This window comes from Parus major, chromosome 17, assembly GCF_001522545.3.
Source record: "Parus major isolate Abel chromosome 17, Parus_major1.1, whole genome shotgun sequence".
Taxonomy (NCBI): Eukaryota; Metazoa; Chordata; class Aves; order Passeriformes; family Paridae; genus Parus; species Parus major.
In genome coordinates this window covers 136,223-156,596 of record NC_031785.1, presented here as the reverse complement: position 1 = coordinate 156,596, position 20,374 = coordinate 136,223, and the positions used below count along the sequence as shown (strand labels likewise).

Here is a 20,374-nt window from a genome sequence, read left to right as displayed (position 1 = left end):
TTTCCCTGCATTGTAAGGGGTGTAGTTGGACATTTTGTGTAACCAGATTCATACAGGAGACAACTGCTGGTATGTTTCCAACCTCAGGCTATAATATGAGAGACTAATATATTCCTTACTGTGTTTAAAACTACCGTTTAAGCATCCAATAGTTTTGTTTTCAGACAGGTCTTTCAATTTTAAAAAAGACACCTAAAGAAAAAGAAAGAACAAATCATGAGATTGGCAAGGCTGTGATGTGGACTGTTGGAAGTGTTTAGTCACAGTGTGATTTAAGAAAAAATAGCTGTCGCATTGTTTTGAAAGTTCATGAGTGTAATTGCTAGTTACAGCATTTTCTTGTCTCACTGCTGGTGATCTTTTCGGTTGTCTCTGCATGTTGCAGAACAAAGTCGTGTATGATCTCATAATCGATAGATTTATTGCGCTGTTTTTTATCTGCTTGGAACGTGACAGTGGGGGTAATTCTGAAAACTTTGAATGATAATAGAACAGTTTCAGGAAAGAATTCTCTGGAAATGTGTATACAAAGTAATAACGAGTTGTCTTCTGAGATAACATCAATCTTATGACAGTCTTTTGTCTAAATGCTATAGGTGGAGCCCCACTGTTTGATTCCTGATATGTAGATAATGTATTAGTTTGACAGCATTTTTTTTCTCTTCTGAAAAAGACGGAGATATTTAAAAAATTTAGAAGAGCAACCTCAGTTTCCTATGGCACTTCTTGAAATGGAGGCTTACAGGAGAATTGAAGTTAGAAATCTTCTCCATAGTGCTACACTTCTATCTTGTATGAACTCACCTAATTGTACTCTTGCTAATGATAGGAAAGTGTATGGTACGGGATTTTTAGACTGCAGTGTTGCCAAAGATGTATATTTGGGGAGAAATGAAATAATGTAATTTAAACCTTTGGAAATAATTAGGGAAATGGGAAAAACTAAGGCCTTTTACAGTTTGTCGTAATGTCACCTACTACAGTAGGTGAACCTAGTGCAAACTGAGTTCTGTTGTGTGAATTTTTTAAAAAAACAAGCATAGTGAAATTGGTGATTCTGCCAATGTACTTGCCAATTAACTTCACAGTATAAGTTCCAAATCCCAAATGTTTAATCATTTTTTATATACCAAGCTCTGTGTTTAAAATAATTTTATGCAAATATGCAGTTTTTATGTAAAAAATTACTAAGTTCTGTTCTTACACATGGTATCTCCAGGTAATCATGAACAGACTTCTGTGCATTATCTTTTTCAACTATGTGGATGAGTATCTAGGTAAATAACTCACTTTTTAGATAGAAAGGTTAAGAAATATGATTATTTTAACAAAAGACTGTCAGCTTGAACATGGGTTTAAAGCCTATTATGAGTATATACTATGAAGATGCATTTCCAGCCATATGTCCAGCTACAGAAGAACAACCATTCTAGGGAATGCCTCATTCTTGAGATCTGCACAATGGATAACTGAAGTTCTCTGTGTTCTTTCCTCAAGCCAAGCATGAAGTAGCCTTAATGCTATTAACTGTAAGAGCACTGCAGCCAGGCTTTAGGGCCAATAGGTGCATTTCTTATTTCTAATTTAAAATTTAAATCTTTTCCAAAATTCAGTAGACAAACCTATGGAAGAGAAAGTTTGACTACCATTTGAAAAATTTGGCTGTTTTGTATAACCTACAAAAAGTTGTTCCTCCTTGGGCGGTGTGAAATTCTGTATTTTTCTCAGCTGAAAATCGTTTTGGTTTTTATGTTGAAATATTTAAACACTTCACACACATGAACAGTGGTTGTGTATCAGAGTTTGTTTGAATCAGAGGCAGACTAATGTGAAGTAATCTGAACTACAAGATGAAATCTCAACATGTCAAAATAGTATTTGTTACTTTATTAAGGTTTATAATATTACAGGGGTAATCTAATATATTAAAAACCCTAGTTTCAGTTGTATACAACACATGCTACATCACACATCATACTGTGGTAAAGATGTGATGAGGTAATAAGGGAAAATATGCAAACACACACACAAATTCTCAATGTCATACAGGCTGACCAAAAAATATGTTGAACTTGTAGAGGCTTTTATGCTGCCTCTTTTATCCATTCTTTAACTTGTATTTTTTGTAGTAGTTGCTGTTTTTGTAATGAGTGTGCTAACAATCTGTTATAGAAACCTTTCTCAAAAGAATATTAGAATTCTGCCAGTCTGTATTTCATAAGTGTGACTGACTTCTAAATATAAATGAGTAAATCTATTTAGTAATTTGACAGTAATGTTATAATTGTGAAATATGTTAAAAATAACTTATTTTTGCTACTGATAAGTTTTCTATATAATTTTTGACTATAGGCTAAGGCTATTAAATAGCTTATAAATTGGTATCCATCATTTGCCTGCAAAGTTGGATAGACCCTTTAATTTATATCTAGCCATTTCTGGTTACAGAGGCTAGACAGCAGGTAATTACTGAAGTCAGGTTCAAAATACTGTAACAGTTGAGTAGTATAACTTGTTGGCTGTAGAGCATATAATACCTGTTATAAATCTGGGTTAATTTCCATATGCAAGTAGCTACTTCATTTTGGTAAGAAAACTAGTTTGTGTTTTTAATCTAAATATTTGAATTAATGGTGAACTTTTATAGGAGCAGATTATTTAAATGCATATAGTGAAGGGAAAAGGCCAGATTTATCAGGACAATAATGATTTGAGTATCTGCTCTCAAAATAGAATTACATAGTGCTAACTTTATTCATGGTAGTTAACAAAGATTATGTAATCATCATACTAATGTACATATGCCAGCTATATAGTTCAAAGGATATGATTCCTGTGTCAAATGATTGATTGCTTATAATAACAATAATAATAAAACTCTTGCTGTACAGTTTGTAATATTTCCTGTATTTGAGAATATTTATACATAACATACAAAAATACTTAAATGTGGTGGCAATATTTTTATCATCCAACTTAATTTACAGGGAATAAAAACCAGGAAGTTTATCTACAGTTTTCATCTAAACTGCAAGTTCTAATAGTACTAAAAGGTGTTATGAATGTTTTTGCAGTTCCTTTTCTTCAGCTCTTTTTCCTGGGATGATTCTTGAAAATATAATATACAAGCCCTCATATCAGTAAATGTACAGTATCTTACATTCCTCATTTCTGAAAAGATAATTTCAGGTAATACCATAATAGCTTTATATGATTTTTAGAACAACAAAGCAAACCAAGAGAAGAGTTATTTCAGTGAAATGTGTTAGGGTTAGGTCTTATCATCATAACAACTTTCTTTAGTGAATATGATCCTCCCCGGAATTCAGCCCAGTAAACACCATCCTGATATCGACTGCGGTAGTGTCCTCCACGATACCAGACTCCATTGAGATTTGAGTGAGCACATGCATTGTACCACCATCCTCCCTTCTGGTAATGAGCACAGTTACCTGCAAAAGAAATCTCCAGTTCAGGCTGAGAAGTAAATGAAGAATCTTAAAGCAAGCAAGCTAAGTACAAAACTTAGTAGTTTTTTTGGTTCGTTGTTCTGGGCTTTTTTAGTAACTGTATGTTTAACATGTAGATACCCTGTGGTACAAAGTGAATTTAGGCTTTTTCAGGAAGCAGCTAAGTACTTAAGTTCTACAGATAGAATTCTTCTTGTTACTTTATCTTACTTGAAAATCAGTGTGTGTTACTGTAGCAAATAACCCTTCATAGGATATTTTACAGACCCTTGTCTAGTGTAAAAACTTTTAGTTTTGATGTTAGTATGTATAAAGGTTGACACATCAGTTTGTACTTCATAAGGTAGTAATTGACAAATACCTTTTTAAGTGAATTATTTATTTACTTATTTATTTATTTTATATATATATGTATGACCGTAAATATTTTTCCTTTAAAAAAAAGATAAAAACGGCGGGGGCAGGAATGTAAAGGCAAAAAATGACAAGGCAGCTGAGAGGGACCTCCTACCTGTATATACATCATGGTCTCGGTCTAGCGTGGTGAACTGTTTGCCATTGTGCCAAGTGAAAGAATCTCCTGCATTGCCGTTGTAGCGTCCCAGTCTTAGCTTGTAGTACTCACTCTCAGGCTCCAGTCTGAAGCTGGCATACTCAGCAAATACTTTTCGACCTGACCAGTCTTCCATTGTTATGAGTAGTTTGTAGTTGCCTTGATTTGTTAACCAATAAATGTTTTCTAATCCAAGCCAATATTCTCCATCTATATTACCAAATCCTTGCTGGAAAGGAAGCAAGAGAAGCATGTTAATATCCTGCATTTGTGTTAGTGGTAAATCTGAGTGTATTCTTAAGTAGAAAACTGCAGTAACTTATTTTATAGAGACTTCCTCTTCTGGAAGAGTAAACACACAAGTTCTTTTTCAAGTAGGTTCTTGGCCAGACTCTAAAATCACCCTTTAAGTTAACTTTATCAGTAGGTTTCAGAGGGTGGAAAACATTAATCAGCTCTCTTGTCCTAACCTTGTATGTCTCCCAGTTCCTGAAAAAGTTGACAGAACCATCCAGCCGTCTCTGAATGACAGTCCAGCCACCAGGGTCATGTCGTTGGTCACACCAGACCTGCATCAGCTGGTTTGTGTTTTCTGGTTTTACAAGATAAATGGAGCTTGTATCATGGCCATCTTCTAACGCTTGTAGACAGTCTCTCCAGGGCCCTGTGTCAAAACAGAAAGACTCTGCATCAAACTGCTGTTGAGCATTTCTTTAATGCAGGGCAGTATTTGAGTTGGTAACTTTTTATACTATATTGGTTTCACTGAATAGCATATTTGCTTTTCCTCTTACTAAAGGATGAGTATCCACCAAGTGTTTTCAAACAGATTAATTTATTGTAACTTTATTTCTGGAACATTTCACAATAAATTACTGATAAGGGTAGATTTAAAAAAAAAAAAAAAATAAGGCAGCTGTACTGCTATTTTTACCATCAATTATATCTTTGAAGAAACTAAATATGAATGACTCCATAGTCAGTAAGAATTTCCTTTAGAAAACAAAACAGTAAGTTTAACCTTGGTTCTATCTTGGAGAAATTCAACTTTTTAGATCCCCAAAAGTGTCACTGGCACAGACATTAACAGTGGAAGCAGCAGCATAAATTCAGACAGTAGGTCTTACTGCTGCCACCTTAATAAATTACAACATAACATGAAATTTAATATTTATTTTTTTTTACATGGAATGCTTGTGAGACAAACTTTATATAAATGAGAAGACTCTTAATATACTTTGCATTCAATTCATAAATTGCCATTAACCCAGTCTTGTTTTCAGAAAGAGAATGCATTTTTTCCCTTCAGTTCAAGAGAGTCCATAAAGAGCTTATGGTTTTTGAAAGTATCTTATATTCCTGATTTTTCAAGAAATTTTCTCCAGTGGTAAGACAGAATCTGTTTTAATGAGTCTGAGAAATTCAGATATAAATGATTTAGAGTCTGTGTTGATATCTGCAGATAGACTCACTCAGCTGCTTTGATTCCTGAGCAGAAGAGTGAAGTCAACAAGAATCCTCAGGATTAGAGATTAGAGCCCCTGGATTGATTCTGCCTGCCCACTGAAGGAGTAAGGCTTGTCAGATCTTCTGACTAGGAGCCTTACTGAAGCATATATTGCTATCAAGAGCAATTTCTGTTTTCAATTATTTCAGTCCTATGCTTTTTCATAATTCACTGTCCAACACTAGTAATGATACTCAGCAAATGAGTTAGAAATAAATTAGCTTTATAGAAATTATCTCAGTGCTTTGAAGACTAAAGTTTTTTTTGTATTTTTAACTGTTTTAATTAGCAAATCAGTGTATAGAGAGGCAATCCAGGTGTTTATTCTGTGGCCAATGCTGTGTTCTTGTTGCCTCAGTCATAATCAGAGACTGTACCTGGAGCTGTGCTTATAAACCCCTTCTCCATTTTTTCTCTAACTGATTTCTGGCAGTTAAGATGTAGATGCCATGCTCTGTCACACAATTGCATAGCTCATTATGAGAGGTGAGAAAAAAATGTTACTGAGCACTAATAATTCAAATTGCTCTGTTTTTTTTTATCATAATGTGTATGTAGTGGCACTTACTAAAAATAAAAAAATAAAGTCATTATTGAAGAACTCCTAAAATAGTCAGAGAGCTTTGATCTTGTCTTTGTAAGAATATATATTTAGCAGTATGCAATGTAGCATTATACTGTTCTAATCTTGAAGTTTCTTTTATGGCATGTGGTAGCGGTGCTCTAGTGCACATGATTCTTTTTTCTGAAAGTAATAGAAGATGAGCTATTAGAAGTATGTCAAAGTAGAATTTGCTACTACTTTTCCATAACAAGTCTTTTTTTGTCAGATAGTAACTTTTCAAAATTTTAACTAGGGTATTTTCCCTTGAAAAAGCGACACCCTGACTTTAAGGTAGGTTATTTTGATAAAACCATCTCTAGGGAGTTGCAGAATCAGAAAAAGGCTTGGGTTGGAAGGAATCTTAAAGTTCATTGCATTCCACCTCCTTTCCACAGGCATGGACATCTTCCACTAGACCAGGTTGCTCCAAGCCCCATCCAGCCTGGTCTTTGACACTTCCAGGAATGGGGCACCTACCAAAAAAGCCAACAAAAAAAACACAACCAGAAAGCAAACAGTGTGGACAAAGTTAATAGTGAAACTGAGACTAGTAAGAGTGTAGTAAATCTGTTATTAAGAGAGAGTACTGGCCTACTGCTTTTTGAGAAAGGCTGTCAACAGATTAATAGAAGACACTATTTTTCTTGTATTTTCCTCCAGTTTTCATTGCACAGGTTGGCTGTGATCAGGTGGTTAGTACAGCCAGGAGTTTTGGCTAAGGTTGGGAACTCAACACATAGTTGGAAATCACTATGGGTGGATTTTTTCCAGTGTCAGGGCAGTTGTGGTGGCAGGGTTTGTTTGTTTGTTTTGTAGGATGTTGTTTGTGGGTGTCTTTTTGGTTTTTTTCTAGTTCCCTCCAGACTCCTGACTAAAGCATCATTTATGGCATTAATTTTAAGGAGGGGTTTTGTTTGAGATGTGCTTTGTGAATGGACAGCATTCTGGAGGATGAGGAAAAGATATTAAATGTCTCATGACTGAAAAGAAATATGAGGAGAGGGGAAGGAGGATACCCTGGAAATAAAAGCTTAATTAGTTTAACTTCAGTGGTTGGAAATTTACTTGAACAAATAAAACTGCAAGTGAGAAAATGAAAGAATATTACGATCAATTTGTGCAGAAGAATATGAAATTTCTTTTTCTGGTAAGTTATGTGATCTAGGGAGAAGAAGCAGATGTAAAATCTTATCTTAGGATTGTAGACTGCCAAAGGGACCTTTGGAGATCAGTGTGAAAAACTGCTGGATAACCAGAGCCTCCACAGGTGAACTACAGGCTTGGGTGTTCTACAGGCTTGCAAACTGGTTCAGAATTAGCATTTTACTTTTCAAAAGCAGGAAAATGTATGAAGATAGCTTAGCAAAAGTACTGTGCACCTGAAGTAACTTTTCTGTTCTGCTGTTTGATAGTGAATCCTCAGCTCCAGTTTAAGGACTTGAAAGCACAAGGAGGATGTGGATCAATTAACAAGTTTTCAAAGAGTGTAAGGGAATGAAGGGGAAAGGTATTTCACTTCCAGAAAGGTAGGGGAATACTGTTCCAATCTTGAACCTACTTTGAGATTCAAGTAAAAACGCAGTTATTAGAGAGGCCATGGTGTGTTGCTCCAAAGGAGTTGTAGTAGATCTGATTTTCTTCTGAGATTTTTTCCTTATATAGTACATCAGAATCATGATATTTCTGGCAGAGGTTTGCATGCCACAATACAGGCTTTGGTGCACTATCTTTGGGAATTTGTGAAAATACTGCTTTGTAGCAAAATGTTTTAAAAACTTAAGAGACTCAGTGGCGACTTGCTCAAATTTCTTTCATTGTATTTCCACAGAGAAACAATATGGGGGTTGTTTGGTTTGGATTTAACATGCCACAGTTGCATTATTTGATAATCCTAAAAAGTTTGTTGATGTTCTTTGGAAGTTTGCATATAGCCATAAAATATATTGAGTGTAGTTCCCCTGCATTACTCTATTTCATTTAGCTCTGACTTCAGAGATCTGTGAGTCTCTTATCTTTTTTGTGAAGAAGGTATGTGTTGTCCACACAGTGAAGAGGAAATCTTTCTTGTATGGAACCCATACCTCAACTGTTTTGGTTTTGGGTTTTTTTTTCAAGTTTGGGACCATGGTGAAACTGAATTCTTTACCTGGTATTTTGTTATCACATAGATCAGTTGATCTCTAATGTGATATCATCATCAAATCATGCTTGTAGCAGAACTCCTATGACTTTTAATAAGGGCTGGGTAAAATCCCCTTATTCCACCACTTGCTTCCATTCACACCTGTCTAGAGCACAAGTGCCCTATATAAGCTACAGAGAAGATACTTTTTTTTTTTTATTACACAAGCACACTATCAGATGCTGTATGTTGTAATAACTTCACACGTTTACAGTGTCAAACTCCTTCAGATGTCATGAACTAGCAGCTCAGTCTTGAGCAAAAGAAAATTAAACTTAGATGACTTGATTAGTAAGATTTTTCTGGAAGTCCTTTATCTCATACATGTAGTATAAATGATGGGTTTGTCTTGGCAAAGTAACATGAGAAAATTCTGTGAGTCTAATGTGTCTGTCTTAGACATTCACAGTAATTTTTTTTGCTTTCTTTCTGCGTTTCTACTACCGCATGTATGCAGAATTTGCTAGCTAAATAAATTCTGATTTCATTTCTGATATTAAAATTAAAATGCTGCCCACTGCATATTAGCATAAGCTAATGTGAATGTATCAATAATTTTACTTACCAGATGGTTTATCAGTTGAAGTTGGAATACTAGTAACTGCAGGCATGGTTGGTAAGGTAGGTGGCAGAACCTTTAAGTTCTGATCACTTTGAATCTCATTAGTAGATATCTGGTTATTAATGCGATTGTAAGTAGGAGGCTGGTACACTTTCATTGGTGGTTGTGGAGTTTGTGGTGGTGGCTTTATGGATGGCATCCTTTGACAATGTTCTTCCAGCTGGGCAATTACTATTGTCTGATTATTGGCAATTGACATCAAATGTTGATATTTGTGCTCTAAGTCTTTGTATTTGTTTGCAAGCTGTAACATGTCTGCAGTTTGGTTCAAAATCTTATTTTCAAGTTGAGAAAGTTCTAAGGCATTATCACGTTTTCGGATAATTTCATGTAGTAGCTGCATGTAGAGTTGTGTGACACGAGAATTCATATTTCTGCTCTCTTTTCTTAAGAGTTTAACTTCATTAACAATTCCACCATCCACCTCTACCAGTTGCTGGAGAGTTTCTATTTGTCTCTTCTGTTTAAGAAGTTCATTGTTAAGTAACTGTAATTCTTGTTTATTTACCCTGTTTTCAAGCAGAACTTCAGGCTCCTTAGAATTAACACAAATTGCACCTGTCACTCTCTGCTGAGGTACAATAAAGGTGTAAGTGCATTTGTCCTGTGTGTCACTGGAACGCTTATATCTGTTCATATAAATGAATTCTTGAGCCTTTTCCTTTTCATTGCCTTCAAATTCCTGTGTTTCACTTGTAGTAACTCCCACAACAGTTGCTAGCATTAAACAGATGAATCCTTTTGTCATCATGATACTCTTGTTCTGGTCAAATATTCTTCTGCAAAGAACTTCCTAAAATCTGTTTTAAAATAAATTTAACAGTAAGTAACAAGTAAGAAATCAGTGTGGATTTACAAGTGATAATCTCTTCTAAAACTTAAAAAATAGTACATAGAAACTGTGTACAAATGAGGTATTTTTGTTGTCCAGCATCAACTGTTGACTAAAGTGGACATTATGGGGAGTAGTTGTACCTTTCTATGGCAAGAGCTGTAATTACTAGCTGCAAGTTCATCTAAAGCCTGCCAAGAAACATAAGAAAGTAAACAATAAATAACAAGGATTTGAAGAGTCCTTTCTTCCAGGCAAATACCACAAGTTTCCAAGATTGGCATTTTCATTTAAATATTAATTACACTTTCCATTTCTTAGAGTTAGAAATACAACCTTTAAATGTGAACAGAATGTAAGTTAATGTGTATATGAATGCTGCTAAAAGTTCTAGGAAAATCAAACAGTTAATTTTCAGTATTTTATAACTGCATATATATTGCAGGAGATACAACTTAGGTGACATGTAACAATTTTACTTTATTCAGCTGTAATGAACCTCCATTGCTTAAAAAGAAAAAAGGAAAAACTTGTTTTACATTGTTCCTTAATAACTGTAAGTTAAAAACTCTACTACTCAGATATTATAGGCAGTAAAAACTGTTATTTTTCTAGACTAGGAGAATTAACAACTGAAACATTTACTATGACTCTCACTGTCTCTACACTCAGCCTAGTCATCTAATTTCAGAGTTCCTTCTTGAAAGGAGAAAAATAGCTGCATATGTGCATTGTGGACAGTGATGATGCACGATGATGTAAATCAACTGGTACTGTCCACTGGCATACTGCAACAGTTGCCCTTTGGTGAAATGACCCTAATTTAGTTTTCCATGCAGATTCATATTCAAGGTGGACAGCTGAGGCCTTCACAGTGTCTCAAAAAATAAGTCAATACCAGAACTTTGTAGGCAACAGTAGACTTGGAAACATGGGCTTAACATTGTCACTGCTGCCAGAAATCCCCCTGTCACAATCCACTCTCTTACCAGCTACTTGAAAAGCACTTTGATGTCGTGTATTTCTAAAACTTTTTTGGTTTTGATTTTTAATACTTGTGTATGTGCAACCTAGTTTTCTTAAATAAAATGAATGAAAAATTCAGTATGGAGTTTTTTCAGTGTATAAAGACAGGTACTTTTTAACCAAGGTGGTGTTGCCATTTTTTTTTTCTTTGCTTGTAAAGCATTTCTCATGGAATAATCATTCAGTATTTAAGTATCTATCACCTTACTGTTTGGTCATCTTTAGTACAATAATTTTTTTAAATTACATGAAATGGTGATAGTAACAGCTGTGAGAAACTGGAGTGAGTCCAGCTGAGTATACACAGCATGGGTAGCTGGAGGCTGACAGACATGATGAATGAAGAGTAGCAGAAGAACAAGGTTTATGTAGCCTCCAGGAGACAAGGTAAAGAAACTACTTCAACTACTTAATGGGTGTTTATAAAGAAGATAAATTCTTTTGGAAGTGCACAGTAAAAGTATATGGTGGATACAAAATTACCTCAGGAAAAAAAGTTGGTTTAATTAAACAATTAACTTCATTGTGAAGAGTGACTGAGGACTGAAGCAGTCACCCAAATAGGTGGCAGAACCTCCCTTCCTGGAAATACATGAAGTTTTGATCTAGGTAAGGCTATTAGCAGTCTGATCTAATGTTGAAACTAGAGTTGCTCTACAAGACAAAGATAAGGTCCCATCCAGTCTAGACTGTTTTATGATTCTAGGCAGCTGCTGACTTTAATTTCAAGCTAATGATGGATATGCATCCTTAATTATTCATACTGAGAAGAAATAGGGTTGTCATTCATATTTTTCTGGTTTTGTGAAATAAACCATAGATGTTTCTGTATAAGATTCAAACAAAGTGACCAGGTCTTAATCCTTCTTAAAATTTTTGGTACATAATTTTGCCTCAGATTCTTATTTGGAATAAACTCATTTTCATTTTGCAAGTAGAAGGGAGTTGTGCTGTACAGAATTTTTCAAAAATCTTGAAAACATGTCAGATGAAAATCTGGAATTTGACAGAGTTTCTGTAAGTAAAGTAATGCTATTTGGAGCCCTGGAAAATAGGGAACATAAATTCACCCCAGACAGCTTTAACTTGCATAATCATCATTTGCACAGCAGGTCACACTTGGAAAACCTGGCAGTTTTCCAGGCCTCGTGTTCCTGCACAGATGACTGGTTTTGCAAATGTCTCTTGCATATAGGTGTAAAATACTTTTATTTCATTGTTGGAATTTTAATATCCTTGTTTCCTCCCTCTAAACCTGTACTTATTGTGACCACTGAAAAGAAACTATTTTTTTCCTCAGAGTTCACTTCTGTCTGTTACAGCATCTCATATCTTTGAGTATGGCTTTAGGGTAACCATACTTTTCTGAGCTGAAGAAAGAGCAACATCTAACAGATTTTTCTCCTGATTTCTTTGAAGAACTGTGTAGGAAAATAATGGGACAGAATTCATCAGCCTCGTTATAACATATCATCTTAATGATCATCTGTTCCTACTGCCTAACCATGTGTGTGACCCCTCTCTAGGAAGCCTATTCTAGGGTTTGACCAGTGGTTGCAGACGGCCACCACTGAATTACATCAACATAATTAGACCATGCTGAAGTGTTTCTCTGTCATGATCTTGCCTGCATGTCACCTTTTTTAAGATTCTTATAAGAAAAACCAGTGGAAGGAAAATTACATTGTTTGTACTGCGGCATTCTCTAACCAGAAACAAGAACCATACTGTCATCAGCTGTCCTCCTTCTTGCAGTTCTGTATATGATAATTTTGTAAGCCTCTAACAGTCTGTACTTGTTTGATTAAAAAAGTGTTTAGAATGAGGCCTACTTGTTGCATATTGTGAAGGACTACATGAATAAATGGCATTCCTTCCTTTCTGCAGTTGGATTAAAACGAAGTTCACAACATGGTCATTTGAACAACTCTCAATGATTAATCTTTCAGGGACAAAAAAGCTTGCTGGAATGGAGAAAGTAGGGAAGGAAGCCAAGGAAACAATTTTGAGGAAGGATTTAATGCTTTTTTAGTACTTTACTCTTTGCGTAGCAGACATCAGATTCTTATATTAATTAGGATTCCTTCCCAGGTGAGAGGAAGATCATATCTGATGTCTAGGACATAAACTTTCAGTTTTCTCCTGTGCCCTGTACTTGCTGATAGTTCTTGTACTTAACTGCTGCTGTCCCTTGCTGATTACTCAGTTTCTTCCTGTTTTTCTGGCTCCTTTCTCCTTGACCTGTGCCAGTATCTCTTCTGCTGTGGACTGGGAGGAAACTATATTACTAGGGCCATATTTGTTCCTAGTGAAAAATTCCACTTGTGTAGCTGTAGACTTTTCAACCTAAAAGCAAACTCGCAGGGTTGGGGCAAATTTTCTTAATTACTGGAAATTCAGCATTGTCTGTCTCTTGTCCTCATGCATACTTGACAAAACTTTAACACACAAGCATGCCAACAAAAAACAGGTGACTGAAGCATACTTAAAAAGAAATTATTTTGATTAAACATGAAATTGAGCTTCTAATCAGATTGAATTAATTTCATTATTTCATTTCTAGATTCTGGCTGTTCAAGATGCGTACTTGTAAAAGCACTTTTCATGGCAATTGAGTTGAGGCAAACTTGTCCTAGTGCAGAGCACCAAACTTCAGTTCTGTCTATGCCTGCCCTGCTTAGCAGTATATTTCACTTTTTATTCAGGCAAAATACTTTTTATTTCCTATTTGTCTTTTCCAGTGTAGCTGCATTTGTATGAAAATGTTTGGCAGCATTGTTGTGTGCCATATAATTGTAGCAGCTTTATACTCATAGCCAGCACAAGTGCTTTAGTTAAAATTTCGGCCTGTATACCAGATGTTTGCCTATCTGTGTATATAATTGGAAGTAGGTTTGCTCATTCATTGTTTACCCAAGTAAAGATGTTTCCATGATCTGGTGACAAAAGAGGAAATAAACTTTCTGGAAGTGATGTTTCAGTGTTTGATTGCTTTTTCTGTCCAGAGAAAGCAACATAAATAAAATATTTCTTTGGCTTTGCTTTAAGACATTTTTCTGTTCTGTATTCTGTCTTGTTTATGTGGAGCTTTTCATTAGTCAACATGTATTAACTTTTGATTTTTACAAGTATCTTGAAATTTATATTTCTGTATATTTCTGAAATCTGTATTTCAACAAGATTTTAGTATTTTACAATATAAAATTATACCGATATTTTGCAACCTATTGTTTAATTATTGTCACGATCCTGAAATTATAAAGGTAAAAATATTTCTACATGAAAGATACTACTGTTTGGCAAATGTTCACTTCTGTTTTCAATCAGCTTGCCTTAAGAGGGAGCATTAAAGGTAGCAATGTCAGCACTATGGTCTTTCTGGGTTTCAGCTAATTACAATATACATCATATTGGATAATCCAAACTGTATAGCTATTTTAATTATTTGTTGGTTTTGATGCCATGCCTTGGAGGATCTCATTTTTACTCAAGAAACTGGTTAACTGTCTCTTTCATCTGTCTCCATCAGATGAAAAATATGACTTATAATAACAATCACAGAATCATTAAGCTTATCTGAAAATGCTGCCAGTAGCTGTTCAATGCTATGGCTGTTTTTTGTTGAATGTAATTTGTTCATCAAAGAGACTCTTGCCGTATTACTCTGGAAAGAAATGTGTACATGAAAGCCTCTGAGTATATAGTGTCAACATTTTCCCATCTAGGTCTCAAGTGGTTTTGCAATGTTGAGTCTTTCAACCATTGAGAGATGGGCATTTTGTGTCTAGGAGTTTATACTATGTCCTTATGCCTGTGCTTTTCAGGGTCCTACAAAAAGTAGAGCTAAAACAGCAGGATGACTACTGAATGAGCACTGAACTTTATTATGTGTTGCTTAACAGTACAAGTAAGTTTAAGGAGGAAAGATTTTGATACTTAAGACATCACCTGTACTGTAGCATTTTGGAAAAGTACAAAAGCAAAAAAAATATCTGTGTGAATCTTGTATGGAAAATCTTAACTAAGACAAATGAGAAAAATAATTGCCTGGATTTCATACCAGAATAGAAGTTTTTTATCTTAAATTGCATTATTATGGGTTATTCCTACAGATAAGGAACGTAACAGATCCAAGTAGGTAAAAGCAATAGAATTGCTTCTTGCTGCTGCTCTTGTATTTCTATGTGTAGTAAACTGCAACAAAGCCAGAGAAATATAGGTGTGACATTGTTATGCATCAATCTATGGAAAGGCAGCTTTTGAACACAATACATGACAGTCTCACTACTCTCGGAAACTCCTTTACAGGGAAAGCAATTTTCTGTGCTGATACTCAGATGTTATAACAAGAGCATTTCTGGGGACTTGAGTAGCTATTTGGATTGCAGTATAGTTGAGTTTGCTGCAAAGATAAGAAAAAACACTACCTGTTTGGTTTGTGGAACTGATAGTGAGAACCTGGTATACAATGCAGACAGCAGCAAACTTTAATAAGTCAGAAAAGATTTTTAGTGGCTTGTATGCTGCAGCTGAGGAGCTAAGGAGACATTAGTTTACTGGGCTATGATAATTATTGTAAACAAGTTGATGTAGGGCGTTTCCTACGTGACTTACTCTTAAGCGGAATGCTCAGAAGCTGTCAAAATAAAATAGGATTCTCCATTTAAGTCATTGTATCTTTGGGATAACAGCTGTTGTTTTTACAATAATCATTGTCACTCAGCCTCCTTAGAAAGACTCCCAGAGTGTTACACACCTTAGAAGTTAATTTCAGGATTGTGGGGGTTATTTTCTTTAATATTTCACTCCATTTTCTGTATAGCGTTTTATTTTTGTGGTGTGGGTTGGGGTTTTTGGAGGGGGGGGGTTGGGTTTTTTTGTAATAGGTGACTTCCATTTAATTAGAGTGGATAGGCTAGGTCCAACACTCAACATTTATTTTTGTCTCTGTAGGTTGCTATGACTGAGGAAGGGCTTACATTCTACAGGCTGGATTATTAAGAGTTTGTGTAGGTCCAGTGTGCCAGAACTGAATGCACTGCTAATAACTCTCACATAGTAAAGCCTTTTAGAATACCCAGATAAGTGAAAAATGCACATATAAAAAGGATAACACACACACTTTTGCGTAACACTCACGCTTTTTGAAATGGTTGACTATGAAGAAAAAAATGATACTGTACATACAGATGAGCTCATTTGGCTATGCTAAACCACTGTTAGAAAATTCAGCTCTGTGGGTTAATCAGCTCTTTTGTTCTGATAATATTTAATAAAATGAGGCTAGGAGTTTTTGATGGGCTGTCTTTTCCTCCATACCTCTGATATGTTCTGTTCAGAGTCCTCAGGCACTGAGGCATATAAAGGAAGGCATGTTCACAAAAAGCGTAGTGTTAGCTGTAACAGCATTTAATCTCTAAAATATAAAACTGCTGTATTTTATTGTGAATTCATACATAATCTGATAACCATGCATTCTAAAAGGGGAACATGAACAGCCAGCAACACATCTTCACTGTTTAATACTTTTGTCTTTGATATTAGAAGGTGTTTTTAGATTAGTGCAGTTTTACATTTTTATGGCATTATAAAAGCAAATGAAGCAAGGGTGTTGAAAATATAAAATCCTGCTATGAAAAGATCAGAAGGCTTGGTTTTGCATTTTTTAAAACAAATTTTAGGTTTTTGCTTCTGCAGAATCCTTTGATAGCCAGTGTTTGTGGATTTACAGTTAGCTGGCATGTTCCAGGCACCAAGCCAGTAATATGATCTGGATTTCACAACACCATTGTGATAAGACAGACAAGCATGAATTTTTTGAATCTGCTTGCTTTCCTACTCCCTGCTCCTTGTCTTAGAGCTCATGCTCAGTTTTTACTCTTTCACACATTTTCTTCCATGGAATTATCTTCATTTATCCTCTCAATTTTTACCTCTCAAAGGTAATCTTCAAGCTTAATGTGAAGTTTGCTCTTTTCTAAGTGGAAGGACTCCCACTGCTGCAGGGTTTCTTTTAGAATAAACTCACATCTTGACTTTAAGATGAAAAGTATTGCTGTGAAAAACTTAGTGGTTTGGTTTTGTTTTGTAAAAGGAAACAACAATTCACAGTGAAAATACAGCACAGTAATATGTACACCACATGTATTGAAAAAAAAAAAAAACTTAAAAGTTGGGCTTTAAGTTTTAAAGTAAATACATAGGAAAGGGCTGACACATAGGAGCATGTAGTGTTAGTTATGAAAACATGATACTAAACTGAATCGAAAAATTTAACTCCAAACTTATGGAAGAATCACTTTTGAAGTTTTGCCACTAGTTACTTGCTTACACTGTATAAAGTGCCACATTGGCATTAACCAATGAATTCCTTTAAGACACTTGGTTCGAGTACATTCTCTTGTCAGAATACATTGCCCACTTGAAACTGAAATTTTTGTTCAAGCACCAGTTTCATTTTCTTAGAAGGTAATACTATTTCTAATGAGGGGAATGGAAGACTAAGGCAACACTTTGGAACGTGAGTGTCTTCATGAGGTCCTGGAGAACTTTTGTTTTGAAATACTGTCAGTTGCTGCAATAAAGTGCTGAAGATTATGTATCTTTTGTTGCCATGTAACTTTCTTCAAGTTTTGGCAATATCTTCTTTAGTTACAAGAAGCACAAATTTTCTTCTTGATTAACTAGAGTTTTAGTTGTTGTGGATTGTTCTTTGTGCTTTACTAAAGTTTTGTCACAGATGTGGAATGTAATTACTGAAAGAAAGCACTGCTTTTGTTGTTGCTTCCCTTAACAGAGGCCTCACCTTATTTTCACTTAATCCAATCACTACCAGAAAGTGCTCATACTGTGTGTGCTCATACGTGTGCATGCACATTGTCCATAATAGCCTTTAAACAGATTCATATTTCAATAAATGTGACTCATTTTACCCGTGAAAAATAGTTGTTAGATCATGAAATAGTTTGATGCCTACATGAATGTACTCCTAAATGCTAGTTTCTTTTTTAAATTAAGTTTTTTGTGAAATACTTCAAATATTTACTTTATAGACTGTTAAAGTATCAGAAAGTTTTGCATTCCCCTAATCAGACATGAGTGTAAAAACGACTGAATGGAGGTTTCATAATTTTTAAGACAGATAGTGCTTTAGAAAATAGTAAAAAGTATTGGATGGCAAGTTTAAGGAAGTGTGAAAATCGAAGTTACATGCAAAAATAAGTAAGATTTTTAAAAAAATAAAATCGTATTACTGAAAATAATATTAAGGCTTTCACTGCCTGGCACGTAATGTCTCAGCTATCTTTACAACTTTTATTTTAATGTGTGGCGGATTTTTGTTTGCGCTCGGGGGTGTTTTTGGGTTTTTTGAAGTTAAAAACCAGGCTTGCTGCGTTACCTTAGGGAGCAGTCCTACTTTGATAAGCTTACATTGGCTGTGTGGCTCCGTACAGCGGGAGCTGCTGGAGCCGCCGCCCCCGGCCGGCAGCCCCGGCAGAGCCCGTCCTTACCTCGGCTCTCGCTCCGCTCCTCGGCCGCTCCCGTCAGCAGCTGCCGCCGCGGCCCGACCGCGGTGACATCGCCTCGGCGAGCCGCAGTCCGCGTGTGCTGTGCTGGGACCAGACGGGGCGGACGTGGGAGAGAGGCGCCTTTTCTTCCTCTTCTGCGCTTTTCTTGCTCGGGACCGTTCTGGGCTCGTCAGCCCGCGCCGCGTCCGAAGCGATACCTTCCCTCGGCGCTCCCGGCAGTCCCTTCAGGCGGCCCGGAGCAGCCTCATTTGAACCCCTGCTCTTTGTGGCAGGCTTATCCTGGCCGGGAAAGGGGGAGAGAAGGCGAAGCAGCGGCGAGCTGCGGGCGCTGGTTGGACGGGCGGGCTGCCTCCGCCCCCGGGCCGCCGCAGCACTGGGGCTGCCGGGAGGAGCTTCGTGCTTCGGCCACCCCGGCTGAGCCCTCCCCGCCCGGGGTGCGGTACACGGTCTCGGGGGCAGCCGAGTTTCAGCCGCGAGAAAACGCTAATGCTGCGTTTAAGGGGGAGCTGGGGAGACCGCGAGGAACGCGGTTCCGCTTGGTTACATCTAGCGGCAGTGAGGGTGTGTAACCGCGGGACTCGGCCCCAAAATGTCGGGGGGCGGGGATGGGGGGGGCACTTCCTGCCTTAGGATCTCGTCAGAGCGCTCTCAGGGATGTAGAGATGGATGTTCATCCCCGGCACTTGGGCCAGCGCAGCCAGCAGACTCAGTGTACCGCTGAGGGGCTCCTTTCTTAGTACTTCCTCGGTAATCTTTGTCAGACAACAACTCGAAAGCAGAAATAACGGACAATAAAATTGTTCAAATTCAAGCAAGCTCTTGAAACATTCTAATGCAGATTGAGAATTCATCATTTCGTTGAACCTCAGTGCATTTTTAATGATTCGTCATACTTGTCCTGGTAATTTAAAGCCTCTTTCTCATTTGAGTGCTGGGAATTCGTGCACTTTTCCTAGAACCTCTCTAAAAATTTGCTATTATGGAACTCTCTGTGTGTAGAATGTTTTTCGTTACTAGCTATTAGCTCCAGGTTTAAAAAAGATTTGTCAAATGAATGGATGTAGAATCTGCCTTTCTAACTTGTTGGGAATACTGCAAAGGAATTAGCAAAATTAGAAGTGAAATTTTGCAACATAAAAATGTTACTTTTTACTGCAGTTTAGGAAACCTAATGGTTGTTTCAGTCCTTGTATATTATTGACATTATAAGAAAGCTATATCATATTGTAACAATGGGTTTGTTTGCAATTTTTCAGTCAGTTTTGAAGATATTTGGATTTTGTAGAGTTGGAGGAAACCAATATGAGAGTGCTTGAATTAACCAGAGGACAAATAGAGAGGTATAAAGATAGTGTATTAAAACTAATTCTGTTCAAGTTTAAACATGAACAAGTGGTTGTTATTATAATGATAAATTATTTCCATCATAAAAGTGAATGTCAGAAAAAACCCCATATCTAACTATATTACGCTATCAATTCAGTATGCCTTAGGCTTTTTATGTTTCTTGTACCTTTCCTGTATGGCCTGTGATTCCTTTAAGTTACTGTTATGTTAATTATTTTCTGTTTTAACTCAGAAGCTTATTCCATTCTGTTCTAAAGAGAGAGCACCACTGGCTGGAGTGGTCATTTCAGTGCTAGTTAGGAGCATAGTCTGGAAGCTTGGGATTAAAGCAGTCCAAAGCTTTTCTAATGTACCAGTTCTATACTGAAAAAGTGGCTTAATAGAACCAGAAAGTGATAATTCTGTTTATTTTTGACAGATTTAGCAATATTCGCACTGAACTTTCTTTCAATATGTGTATGATTCACATTCCTTCCTTCCCAGGGTGCTTTTTCAGCCTAGGATACACAGAGCTGCTCAAGGGAGGGGAGTGGGAGGAGGAAGAGCGAAGGGAGTGTATTGCCATGAGTGTTTGTCAGGATATTAGAGTGGTTGTTTCCTGTTGTCGTTTCCTGATTGGTTTCTCCAATTCCTAACTACTTGCAGAGCTAGATAGGTGGTTCTCTAGCTAGATTACTCCTTGGATGGAATATCTAGTTTTCA

The 20,374-nt window shown here is 36.5% G+C and overlaps 2 protein-coding genes across 15 annotated transcripts in view; one reads left to right on the top strand and one right to left on the bottom strand.

The window, feature by feature from the left end:
* Positions 1-20,374, top strand: part of RALGPS1 (Ral GEF with PH domain and SH3 binding motif 1) — a 102,303-nt gene that overhangs the window by 40,813 nt on the left and 41,116 nt on the right. The gene's annotated exons all lie outside the window — the stretch shown is intronic.
* ANGPTL2 (angiopoietin like 2) lies at positions 1,867-18,755 on the bottom strand. Its single transcript, XM_015644612.3, has 5 exons — positions 18,308-18,755; positions 8,882-9,738; positions 4,494-4,687; positions 3,982-4,252; positions 1,867-3,452 (listed from the first exon to the last, which is right to left on the bottom strand). Exons 2-5 carry the CDS (start codon positions 9,687-9,689, stop codon positions 3,253-3,255), a joined length of 1,473 nt encoding a protein of 490 aa, XP_015500098.1. The 5' UTR covers positions 9,690-9,738; positions 18,308-18,755; the 3' UTR covers positions 1,867-3,252.

What these genes read in the sequence shown, in the direction of transcription:
- ANGPTL2 (XM_015644612.3), bottom strand. Translation starts at nt 9,689, where the DNA reads ATGATGACAAAAGGATTCATCTGTTTAATGCTAGCAACTGTTGTGGGA. An exon ending in GGAACTGGGAGACATACAAG is followed by an intron (nt 4,253 to 4,493) that starts GTTAGGACAAGA and finishes CTTCCTTTCCAG; the next exon opens with CAAGGATTTGGTAATATAGA. An exon ending in AGACCATGATGTATATACAG is followed by an intron (nt 3,453 to 3,981) that starts GTAGGAGGTCCC and finishes TTTCTTTTGCAG; the next exon opens with GTAACTGTGCTCATTACCAG.